Source organism: Scyliorhinus canicula, chromosome 13 (assembly GCF_902713615.1).
Source record: "Scyliorhinus canicula chromosome 13, sScyCan1.1, whole genome shotgun sequence".
Classification (NCBI taxonomy): Eukaryota; Metazoa; Chordata; class Chondrichthyes; order Carcharhiniformes; family Scyliorhinidae; genus Scyliorhinus; species Scyliorhinus canicula.
The window spans coordinates 104,447,261-104,460,632 of NC_052158.1; the positions used below are offsets into that span (position 1 = coordinate 104,447,261).

General features: G+C 44.6%; 1 protein-coding gene across 5 annotated transcripts in view; it reads left to right on the plus strand.

Annotated features, from left to right (window-relative positions):
• The first annotated feature begins 5,571 nt into the window (after window positions 1-5,571).
• Window positions 5,572-13,372, plus strand: part of ect2 (epithelial cell transforming 2) — a 91,491-nt gene continuing 83,690 nt past the window's right edge. For 4 of the 5 annotated variants that reach the window (XM_038816139.1, XM_038816140.1, XM_038816142.1 and 1 more), the window contains exon 1: window positions 5,572-5,889. In XM_038816139.1, coding sequence (XP_038672067.1) covers window positions 5,769-5,889 — 121 coding nt within the window. In that variant the 5' untranslated portion in view covers window positions 5,572-5,768. Of the gene's footprint in view, window positions 5,939-13,372 lie in introns of all 5 variants that reach the window. The other variant, XM_038816141.1, reaches the window with a different exon arrangement.

Here is a 13,372-nt window from a genome sequence, read left to right on the forward strand (position 1 = left end):
TGGAAGCCTCCGGTGTATGTCTTAAGCTACCACATTGGCGACAAGGTAAAAGATTTTGATTGTAGCTGACAGTTGTCGGGAAAGCAGCCTATGGTCATCTGGAACTCTGGCGACTTTTAGACACAGGGATGGTACCAGAGGAGTAGAGAACAGCAAATGTTAAACCCTTGTTCAAAAAAGTATGTTAACTACAAATCAGTTAGTTTAACCCTAGTGGTAGGAAACCTTTTGAAACAATAATTCTGAACAAAATTAATAGTTACTTGGGCAAATGAGGGTTACTTAAGGAAAGCCAGCATGGATTTGTTCAGGGCAAATTGAGTTTAACTAATTTGCTCGAGTTCTTTTGATGAGATAAAACAACGGGTCGATTAGGGTCATGCTGTGGATATCGTGTACATGGACTTCCAAAAGGCATTTGTTAAAGTGCTACATAACAGACTTGTGAGCAAAATCAGTCCATGGAATAAAAGGCACAGCCACAAGTATAGGAAATTGGCTGAGAGACAAAACAAATATTGATGAACAGTTACATTTTGGACTGGAGTAAGGTTTAGAGTGGAATTCTGTTATGGGCCAGGGTTTAGAAAACTCCAAGGTATATCATGGAGTTTACCTGACCTGCAGCTGTTTATTAATTTTGGTTATGAGGAGCACAAGGGCATACCTTTTAGGTGTTGCTCAACAGAGGCCTTAAGCACTTTTCATCAAAACCAAAGTTTATTCTAGGAATTCAGTTAACATTTTTATAAACATACAGTAAGCATTATTATCAACTACAAGCATAAATACCACATACAGCTACAGCACTCCATGTATAACCCTTAATAAATTCCCCCTTTAGGGCTGTCCCAATTTAGTATAAAGATCCCACAAACCAGAAACCCTTTTTCAAAGGTGTGGCCCAGCACGCCACTCAAGACCTGGTATAGGTACTTCTTGTTTCTTGTCCAAAATTCCTTCCAGAAAATAGTTATCACTTTTAAGTTATCAAGTCACCTGGAGACAGCTTTTAAAATGCAGAGAGAGACTCCAAGATCTTTGTCTGAACACAGCAGCCAAATGTGAAAACAAAAGCAGAAAAACTCAGAGCCACACAGCTCCCAGCTCAAAACGAAAGTAAACCTCAGAGCCACAGCCCAGCTCCACCAACATAATAACATCATGAAGCCATTTGATAAGACAAAACATTTCTTGAAGGAACAGTTCCATGACAATTCCCCAAAATCAGTGTTCGAACCCTTACTCTTCCTGATATATAAATGACCTAGACCTTGTGTGCACAATTTCAAAATTTATGGATGATATGGAACATTGTGAATCATGAGGACGATAGGGTGGCAGCACGGTGGCACTGCTAGCTCACAGCGCCAGCGACCCGGCCTTGAGTGACTATGTGGAGTTTGCACTTCTCGCCGTGTCTGCGTGGATTTCCTCCTGGTGCTCCAGTTTCTTCCCACCATCCAAATAAGTGCATTTTAGGTGGATTGGCCGTGCTAAATTGTCCCTTAGTGTCCAAAGAGGTGCAGGTTAGGTGGGGTTATGGGGATAGGGCAAGGGAGTTGGTCTATGTAAGGCGCTCTTTCAGGAGGGTCTGTGCAGACTCGACAGGCTGAATGGCCTCCTTCTGTAATATAGGAACTCTAATCTATGGATACTGTAGAACTTCAAAAGATTGGTGGAATGGGCAGATAAAATGTAATGCCAAGAAGTGTTAAATTATAAAAACAAAGAGAGACAATATGAAATAAAGGGTACAATTCTAAAGGGAGTTTGTAGGAGCAGAAGGATCTGGGTGCATAAATCATTCAATCATTCAAATCACCCCCCTGTTCAAGAAGGGAACAAGAAAAAAGATGGAAAATTATAGGCCAATTAGCCTAACCTCGGTTGTTGGCAAACTTCTAGAATCCATCGTTAAGGATGAGATTTCTAAATTCTTGGAAGTGCAGGGTCGGATTAGGACAAGTCAGCATGGATTTAGTAAGGGGAGGTCGTGCCTGACAAACCTGTTAGAGTTCTTTGAAGAGATAACAAATAGGTTAGACCAAGGAGAGCCAATGGATGTTATCTATCTTGACTTCCAAAAGGCCTTTGACAAGGTGCCTCATGGGAGACTGCTGAGTAAAATAAGGGCCCATGGTATTCGAGGCAAGGTACTAACATGGATTGACGATTGGCTGTCAGACAGAAGGCAGAGAGTTGGGATAAAAGGTTCTTTTTCGGAATGGCAACCGGTGACAAGTGGTGTCCCGCAGGGTTCAGTGTTGGGGCCACAGCTGTTCTCTTTATATATTAACGATCTAGATGACGGGACTGGGGGCATTCTGGCCAAGTTTGCCGATGATACAAAGATAGGTGGAGGGGCAGGTAGTATTGAGGAGGTGGGGAGGCTGCAGAAAGATTTAGACAGTTTAGGAGAATGGTCCAAGAAGTGGCTGATGAAATTCAACGTGGGCAAATGCGAGGTCTTGCACTTTGGAAAAAAGAATAGAGGCATGGAATATTTTCTAAACGGTGACAAAATTCATAATGCTAAAGTGCAAAGGGACTTGGGAGTCCTAGTCCAGGATTCTCTAAAGGTAAACTTGCAGGTTGAGTCCGTAATTAAGAAAGCAAATGTAATGTTGTCATTTATCTCAAGAGGCTTGGAATATAAAAGCAGGGATGTACTTCTGAGGCTTTATAAAGCACTAGTTAGGCCCCATTTAGAATACTGTGAGCAATTTTGGGCCCCACACCTCAGGAAGGACATACTGGCACTGGAGCGGGTCCAGTGGAGATTCACACGGATGATCCCAGGAATGGTAGGCCTAACATACGATGAACGTCTGAGGATCGTGGGATTATATTCATTGGAGTTTAGGAGGTTGAGGGGAGATCTAATAGAAACTTACAAGATAATGAATGGCTTGGATAGGATGGACGTAGGGAAGTTGTTCCCATTAGCAGGGGAGACTAGGACGCGGGGGCACAGCCTTAGAATAAAAGGGAGTCACTTTAGAACAGAGATGAGGAGAAATTTCTTCAGCCAGAGAGTAGTAGGTCTGTGGAATTCATTGCCACAGAGGGCGGTGGAGGCCGGGACATTGAGTGTCTTTAAGACAGAAATTGATAAATTCTTGATTTCTCGAGGAATTAAGGGCTATGGGGAGAGAGCGGGTAAATGGAGTTGAAATCAACCATGATTGAATGGTGGAGTGGACTCGATGGGCCGAATGGCCTTACTTCCGCTCCTATGTCTTATGGTCTTAAGCTGGCAAAGCAGGTTGAGGGTGTGGTTAATAAAACATATGGAATTCTGGATTTTATCAATCGAGATAGAAGGTCATGTTAAACCTGTATAAAATATTTGTTTGGTCTCAACTGAAGGGTTCTGGGCATCACCCTTTTAGGAAGGATGCAAAGACATTAGAAGATTAAAAACGCTTCACGAGAAGGGTTGCAGGATGGGGAATATATTTAAGTAGAAGTTGGGATGGTTTTCCTTGGAGAAGAGAAAGTTGGGAAGAAATTTGATAGATATATTTAAAATAATGAGAGGTCTGGACAAAGTCAAAAGAGAGAAGCTGCTCCCATTAGTGGAAGGATCGAGAACACTAGAGAGCGCAACTTAAGGTCACTGTTAGTTGCAACATGAGGAAAATGTTTTCATGCAGCAAGTGATTAGGATTCGAAAAGAATTGCCTGAGCATGTGCTATGGCAGTCAATCGAGTCTATCAAAATAAATTAAATCATTATCTGGAAAGGAAAGATTTGCATGGCTATGGGGGAAAAGTAGCTGAGTGGCACGAGATGAATTGCTTGCTCAGAAAGCCAGCACAGACATGATGGGTCGAATGGCCTCCTTCTGTGTTGTAACCAATGAACCATCTGGGTTGTATTTACAACACATATTACACTTCAAATATACAGTCCAAGGCTGTTTAGTATTTCAACACTTATTTCCCACATATCTCACAAAAATATAATTAATTCCCAAAATTTATAAAAGTATATTTAATAATATTTGAAAGTTATCATTACATAAAGAGTGTTATAAATATGAGATTTTGGGGCTGCACTTGGCACAGTGGTTAACACTTTTGCCCTCAGGACCCAGCACTGAGGACAAGGGTTCGGATCTTGGCCCTGGATCACTGTCTGTGTGGAGTTTGCACATTTTCCCTGTGTCTGTGTGGGTTTCAACTCGACAACCCAAAGATGTGCAGGCTAGGTGGATTGGCCACGCTAAATTGCCCCTTAATTGGAAAAAAGAAATAATTGGGTACTATAAATTTATATTAAAAAAATGAGATTGTTTTGTTTTAAAAAATAGCAAAAGCATCTATGTATACAATTGATAGACTGCTAGTGCTAAAGGTCCCAAGGTTTTGAGAATGTTAGGTTGTCAACTGTTATGCTCTCAAGCGTCCATTTAGTTCCAAGGTAAAAGAGAGTTAGGTACTAAAGGATAGCTGATCAGCATTTCTACTGGATACTAGGCCATGGGATTTATATTGCCATGGAGATGAGTTTCTGAGACATGCCTGAAAACTCAGAGATTTAGCTACTCTGCCAGCATAGAGAGCATCCGGAGGCCATAAATCTTAATGCCTGGATTGAAAAGAGCAAATTCTTTAATGCTTAAGTGAGACTGGAAGACTTGCTAAAGGGAGGAATTTCCAGCAAAAACCTCATTGTGAAAGAGGTGTAAAAGTTACCAGACTGGGAAAGGAAAGAATGGGAGTAAACCCTCAGGAGGTAAGCATCACTTTGAGCTTGGTCCGGGAAAGTGATAGGATGGTGTAAAGTATACATGTGAAGTGTGTTTTCCCCCAATTGTGTTAAAAGGGAGAGTTTGGTTCTGTAGTTTAAAGTATAAGCTGCCTACAAAGGTAGCCTTTTAGTTTGTTTATAATTATTCTTGTCAAACCACCTTCAGCTATTACCTGAATTTATTTTCTAAAAGGTAACGGTCTGCCTCACAACGCCAGTGTGGAGTTTGCGCTTTGTCCCAGTATCTGCATGGGTTGCCTCCCGATGCTCTGGTTTCCTCCCCAGCCCAAAGATGTGCAGGTTAGGTGGATTGGCTATGCTAAATTGCTCCTTAGTATCCAAACGGTTGGGGCGTGGCCCTAGGTAGGGTGCTGTTTCCAAGGGTCAGTGCAGACTCAATGGGCCGAATGGCCTCCTTTTGCACTGTATTCTATGATTCTATGACGGAGATCACACATCATGGAATTTACAACATCTGCAAAACAGATCAGTTTCTCCCAGCACGGTACATGGCACCCTGAGGTGCCTCTCAACACTTGCAGCTTATATTTACAGTATTCACTTGATGTGCTACATTTTATTACAGATTTCCAGCATCGAGAACGTTTGGCTTTTGTCTCAACAGCTCGAGGAGAAGCTCATCTTTATCCAATCAGGGACGGCGGCTCGGTGGCCTATCACATCGGTGTCCTCGGGACCAATCACATGTGAGAACCACCACGTCTCCGCGAGTAGCCAATCAGGAAAGGCCTTTAGCGCCTGCCAATCCGTTATGTGCGGACCAATCAAACAAGCGTTTAGGAGAGCGAGCGGCGGTTTGAATTTTCCGTTGGCGATGCTGAGATTCCAAAGTCGTTTGGAGACGAGGGAGCGTCAAATTTAAACCGGGACTCGTCCTCGGCTTTAAGCCACGGCGTGCGTCGGAGGCCGCTTCGATTTTACAGGGAGCCTTTGTTCAACTGACCTGACACGGTGGGCCGGCGAGTCGCTGCTCACAAGCGAGCCGGCAATGGCCGAAAGGAGCTCCACGGCCGGGAGTTTCCTGGTGGACTCGTCCGTCTTCGACTCCAGACTTGCCGACTCCTCCAAGGAGCATCTACTCGCCGAGGTCTCACCGGACGCCGCGGAAGGTAACGAGGGTGATTTGAGCGAGACGCCAATTTCCATGTCAGAAAGCGGGTAGGGAACATTCACAAACACCCCTCGGCGACCGATTCTGGAAGATGCAGTCACCGCTGACGTAAAAGATGAAGTTGTTTCCTCAGCAGGCTTCACTTTTTGTACTGATGTTGTGCGTTTTATCTCTACTACTTGGTCTTTACTCTGGCTCTGTTCCAATTAAGGCAATCGGTGAATTTGCCTTCTTTCTATATTGTCTATGTCCGAATTAGTCGCCAGGTATGGAATGATACCATCACAAGTTTCAACCAGTTATGGGTCAAAGAGCCAAACACCAGTTAGTTAGTTCAAGAGTACTTTATTTACAGACAATCAATCATGCAACATAAACACTACTTGTTAACTACACCTATTACCAAGACAACCTGTACTTGACTTCGGGCACCCGGTTTAGGTCAGGAAATAGTGGCCGCTGTTCAATTCTGGATCTCTTGGGTTCGAAGGGATAACTGCTGCTCAGCTGGGCTCACCAGCTGAGCGATTAACATGCTAATGGGTGGAGTTTTGATACTGTCTGGACTGTGCTGACAAATATGCATTTCAAGCTCGGAACCTGCCTGATTCTTGGCTTGTCCATTTTACCCATCAGTCTTTGCGAGTTGCTCTGTGCTTAGTTGAAAGTGGCCATCCCAGATGGCTACACTGACTTATGGTGATGTTAGACGCACTTTAAAAAAAGAACTGCTGTAGTTAAGGAAACTGATCTTTGCATACACAGTGGTAAAAGCAGATTACTGTGGATGCTGGAATCTGATACAGAAAATACTAGACAATATCAGCAGGGCCGACAGCATCTGTGGAGAGAGAAGGGAGGAAATGCTTCGAGTCTGAATGACTCTTGCCAAAGCTCTGTCAAAGATAGAGTTTAGTTTGGTCCCTATGCTGTATTACTAACTTAATACCTCTTCACTGGAAGTTACAGATGTGCAGAAATACCGTAATGCTTTTGTTGGGAATAGAGCAGTGATGGGCAACCTCGGCCACATGATTGAAATCGGGCTTCTTGACTAACCATGACCCAAATCATCATTTGGGGCCCCCAAATAAGATTAAATAGATTTAATACATGCCAAACATTTCATAATGTGGAGATGCTGGAACCACTAGGGTGGGCACAGTAAGAAGTCTCACAACAACAGGTTAAAGTCCAAAAGGTTTGTTGGACTTTATCACAAGCTTTCGGAGCGCTGCTCCCTCATCGGGTAAAGTGTTCTGCAATATTTCATAGTGAGTTGTTGAAATAGCATGAGCATTTATGCATTAATGTAACTATAAAGTAGTCGCCATGGAATAGATAGTATTTACAGTGCAGAAGGAGGCCATTCGACCCATCCAGTCTGCACTGGCTCTTGGAAAGAGCACCCTACTCAAGCCCACGCCTCCACCCTATCCTGGTAACACCACCTATTCTTTTTGGACGCTAAGGGCAATTTATCATGGCCATTCCACCTAACCTGCACATCTTTGGACTGTGGGAGGAAACCCACGCAGACACGGGGAGAACATGCAGACTCTGCACAGACAGTGACCCAAGCTGGGAATCGAAACTGCAACCCTGGAGCTGTGAAGCAACTGTACTAACCACTGTGCTACCGTGCTGCACATATTCCCAGATGGCTACTTTCCCCTTTTTTGAGGGGAAGAGCTGACTAGGGGTGATTTAACTGAGGGTCACCACACCTTCGGCGAGGGCAAGGCCTCATGACTGACCTCAGCCGATATAGGAATTGAACCTGTGCTGCTGGTCTTGCTTTGCACCACAAACTAGCTTTCTACCAACTGAGCTAAATCGGCCCCTGAATTATCTTCAAAACAAAATAAAAATTTACACTTTGAATGCAGAAGAAATGCAAGGCTCTCACTTCACTTGCCCTTGCTTTACATTTATATCACTTTAGTCATACTGATAGGAAATAAACTATCTGGACCTAAGTCCATGGAATGCGGCAACCCTGAGCGTGGGTAACAGTCTACAAAATATCTTGTGGGCTGCACTCTCAACCCAGCTGGGCTGCATGTGGTCCCTGGGCCACAGATTGCCCACCACTGGAACAGAGAACGTAGAACATAGAACAGTACAGCACAGAACAGGCCCTTCGGCCCTCAATGTTGTGCCGGGCCATGATCACCCTACTCAAACCCACGTATACACCCTATACCCGTAACCCAACAACCCCCCCCTTAACCTTACTTTTATTAGGACACTACGGGCAATTTAGCATGGCCAATCCACCTAACCCGCACATCTTTAGACTGTGGGAGGAAACCGGAGCACCCGGAGGAAACCCACGCACACAGGGGGAGGACGTGCAGACTCCACACAGACAGTGACCCAGCTGGGAATCGAACCTGGGACCCTGGAGCTGTGAAGCATTTATGCTAACCACCATGCTACCCTGCTGCCCCAACGTGTCGGTGATATTAAGAGAGTGGACACTGATCTATGATTTTGTGAAGCTAAATGCTCACTCTACTCTGCTCCACTTAAATGACAGACTAGTATTTGCGTACCTTAGTAATTGATTTTTTTCTCTTCCCCCCCCCCCCCCCCCCCCCCCCCTCAATATGTTGTGTTTAGCAGATGTTTTCTCAATAGGCTTTTAGAGAAATCTCTAGATGGTGGACCCAACATTGAACCCAAAGGTTGTGAATATAGTTCCCCCCTCTTTCATCCCTCCCCAGAAAATTCTAAAATAGAATGGCTATTATACAGAGCAGGATAATTTGGTTTGTTGTGTTCATGCAGGTTCTTTTCAAGAGTAACTCGGCTAGTCCCACTCCCCTGCTTTTTTTCGTCGCATCTCGCAATTTCTTTCCTCTTCAGATTTTTTACATTTATTCTTTCACAAGATATGTGCATTGTCTAGGTCAGCATTTATTTACAATCCCTAATTACCATTGAGAAAGTGGCAGTGAAGCACTTCTTGATATCTGCAATCTGTGTGGCGTAGATTCACCAGCTGTGCTGTAGGGAGTTCCAGGATTTTGACCCAGTAACGAAGGAATGGTAATATAGTTCCAAATCAGAATGGTGTGTGGCTTGGAGAGGAACTTTGAGGTGGTGGTGTTCCCATTAATTTGCTGCCCTTGATAATTATCTAATTTAGCACAGGGCTAAATCACTGACTTTGAAAGCAGACCAAGGCAAGCCAGCAGCATGGTTCAATTCAATGTCCCCTTGTTCAAGAAGGGGAGTAGAGACAACCCTGATAATTATAGACCTGTGAGCCTTACTTCGGTTGTGGGTAAAGTGTTGGAAAAGGTTATAAGAGATAGGGTTTATAATCATCTTGAAAAGAACAAGTTGATTAGCGATACTCAACACGGTTTTGTGAAAGGTAGGCCATGCCTCACAAACCTTATTGAGTTTTTTGAGAAGGTGACCAAACAGGTGGATCAGGGTAAAGCTGTTGATGTGGTGTATGTGGATTTCAGTAAGGCGTTTGATAAGGTTCCCCACGGTAGGCTATTGCAGAAAATAAGGAAGTATGGAATTGAAGGTGATTTAGCGGTTTGGATCAGTAATTGGCTAGCTGAAAGAAGACAAAGGGTGGTGGTTGATGGCAAATGTTCATCCTGGAGTTCAGTTACTAGTGGTGCACCGCAAGGATCTGTTTTGGGGCCACTGCTGTTTGTCATTTTTATAAATGACCTGGAAGAGGGTGTAGAAAGATGGGTTAGTAAATTTGCAGATGACACGAAGGTCGGTGGAGTTGTGGATAGTGCGGAAGGATGTTATAGGTTACAGAGGGACATAGATAAGCTGCAGAGCTGGGCTGAGAGGTGGCAGATGGAGTTTAATGCAGAAAAGTGTGAGGTGGTTCACTTTGGAAGGAGTAACAGGAATGCAGAGTACTGGGCTAATGGCAAGATTCTTGGTAGTGTAGATGAACAGAGAGATCTCGGCATCCAGGTACATAAATCCCTGAAAGTTGCCACCCAGGTTAATAGGGCTGTTAAGAAGGCATATGGTGTGCTAGCCTTTATCAGTAAGGGGATTGAGTTTCGGAGCCACGAGGTCATGCTGCAGCTGTACATAACTCTGGTGCGGCTGCACCTGGAGTACTGCGTGCAGTTCTGGTCACCACATTATAGGAAGGATGTGGAAGCTTTGGAAAGGGTTCAGAGGAGATTTACTAGGATGTTGCCTGGTATGGAGGGAAGGTCTTACGAGGAAAGGCTCAGGGAATTGAGGTTGTTTTCGTTAGAGAGGAGAAGGCTGAGAGGTGACTTAATAGAGACATATAAGATAGTCAGAGGGTTAGATAGGGTGGACAGTGAGAGTCTTTTTCCTCGGATGGTGATGACCAACACGAGGGGACATAGCTTTAAATTGAGGGGTGATAGATATAGGACAGATGTCAGAGGCAGTTTCTTTACTCGGAGAGTAGTAGGGTTGTGGAACGCCCTGCCTGCAACAGTAGTAGACTCGCCAACTTTAAGGGCATTTAAGTGGTCACTGGATAGACATATGGATGAAAATGGAATAGTGTAGGTCAGATAGGCTTCAGATGGTTTCACGGGTCGGCGCAACATCGAGGGCTGAAGGGCCCGTACTGCGCTGTAATGTTCTATGTTCTAATTCCCGTACCAGCCTCTCCGAACAGGCGCCGGATTAGGGGCTTTTCACAGTAACTTCATTTGAAGCCTACTTGTGACAAGCAATTTTCATTTTGTTCATTTCATTTCATAATTTCCTTTTGAAAATCACAATTGACTGTCAGATATAGGAGCAGAATTAGGCCACTTGGCCCATTGAGTGTGCTCCGTCATTCAATCATAGCTGATGTTTCTCATTCCCATTCTCCTGCTTCCTCCCGATAACCCCATATCCCCTTATTAATTATGAACGCATTCTATCGAGGTCCCTCGGTACTCTTGAGTTTCAATAAGATCCCCCCTCATCCTTCTAAACTCTTTATCGAGTACAGACCCAGAATTCTCAACTGCTCCTCGTATGACAAAGTCCATAATTCCCAGGATCCTTCTTGTGAAACTCCTCTGGCCCCCATGAATTCAAACCCATTTCTCCCCCACAACTTTTGAGCCACGCATTTACTTCTTTAATCTTATTGACCCTGCACCAATTTGCTATTGGCTCAGGTAGTAATCCAGGGATTATGACCTTTTTCGGTTCTGCTTTTTAAATTTATCATAGAATCATAGGACCATTGAGTCTGCACCGGCCCTTACAAACAGCACCCTATTCAAGCCCACGTATCTACCCTATCCCCGTAACCAAGTAATCCCAAAGTACCGTTTTTGGACACTTGAGGGCAATTTAGCATGGCCAATCCACCTAACCCACACATCTTTGGACTGCGGGAGGAAACCCGCACAGACAGTGACCCAGCCAGGAATTGAACCTGGGACCCTGGAGCTGTGAAGCAACTGTGCTAACCACTATGCTACCGTGTAGCCCGTATTTAGCCCATAGCTGTTCATATTCCTTCAGCATAGCCTCTATCCATGTTATGCTTATATCATTTGTATCTACGTGGACCACGACAACTGGATCTTTACCTTACCACTCTTGAAATGAAATGAAAATCGCTTATTGTCACAAGTAGGCTTCAAATGAAGTTACTGTGAAAAGCCCCTAGTCGCCACATTCTGGAGCCTGTTCAGGGAGGCTGGTACGGGAATTGAACTGGCCTGCCTTGGTCTGCTTTAAAAGAGACATCCCGAACCCAAGTACCAGGTTGGCAACACAACCTTCGGGACTCTCGATCTTGGTCACGGAGAACAGTGTCTATGCACCTAACTATGCTATCCCTGATTACAACTAAGTTACATTTCTCTCTCTTCCCCCCCCCCCCCCCCCCCCCCCCCCCCCCCAGAATGGCTCCCTGTACCACGGTGCTGTGTTTGCCGATCCTCTCTACAGTCCCTGCTCTCATCCACACCGAGAGCAAGAATCTCAAACCTGTTGGGCAAGGACTGCAGCCCTACCTCCCAGATCTCTCTACCTACCTCACTCAGTCACATCCTCCTGATCACTGGCTGAATCTGAATTCAAGGTAGTTAGTCTAAGTGGTGTGACTGCCTCCTGAAACACAGCGTCCAATCAACTCCTCTTCTCCCTGATTTGTTGCTGCATTCGAAGCTCAGACTTCAACTCATCAAATCTGAGCCAAAGTTCCTCAATCATACAAAACTTCCTACAGATGTGTTCATTCAGAATAGTCCAAAGATGTGCAGGTTAGGTGGATTGGCCATGCTAAATTGCCCCTTGGTGTCTAAGGCTGTACAGGTTAGGTTATGGAGATGGGGTTTGGGTAGGGTGCTCTTTCAAAGGGTCAGTGCAGACGTGATGGATCAAATGGCATCCTTCTGCACTGTCTGGCTTCTATGATTCTATAACCACAATGGAGTCCACAGCTCCCATGTCGTGTCGATGGTACAACACATCGCATAGCCCTGCATCTCTCTTTCATTTAATTTGTTTTTACATTTTAACCTCTGCTCCCACTCGTTTGAAATCTCCGTGCTGACTCTGGGCTCCAGCTCCAGCTCCCTTCCCCACTTCCCTAAACTCTCACTCTTACCGTAACCCCTGGCACTCAGAGCAAAAATGGTACTCTGTCCAAGGCACTGAACAAACTAGTTTTTAAAGCCTCTGCTTCCCTTGCGAAAAGAAACCGGTCTGAACTGGTTTACTAACAGCTCTAATTTGCTCCCCTTGAGCATTACTCTGGGGCACTTAAAATCTGAAAGATTTTCAAAGTTCTACCAGCAATTTGTAATCTAATAAAAATTGAATCTGCCTCGACACACACTCGGGCATTGCAGATTCTAATTATTACTCCCATGAAATTCAATAGTATTACCATAGGTGGAAGCCTCTTTCGACATCATCCCATTGACCAGAAACTGAACTGGACTAATCATATAAACATTGTACCGACATGGGCTGGTTTGTGGCTGGTAATTCAGGAGTACCTCACCACCTATCTCCCCAAAGCACTTAGCAGTGTGATGGATTGCACTTTACTTGCATCGATGAATGTCGCTCTGACAGCACTCTACCTTGTCGTCATCATCAAGGTCAAAGAGCTAGCATTACTTCCACTGCCAGCATTCGGTAGTGGCATGATGCACTGCAGCAACTCGCCATGTCTCCTTCGACGGCACCTTCCAAACCTGTGATCGCTACCACCTAGAAGGATAAGGGAGTCAGAAACATGGAAACACCATAATGTACAAGTTCCCCTTCAAACCACATATTATCCTGAGTAGGAACTTTATCACTGTTGCTGGATCAAAATCCTGCAACTCCCTTCCGAACAGCGCTATGCGTATCCATGCAGTGACTAAAGAAAGTGATCACCGCCACACTTTAGGGCAATTGCGGATGGGCAATAAATGTTGGCCTTTACAACAAACCATATATGAAAGAAAAATACTTAAACTGCATAAAAAATAGTTTTTCCT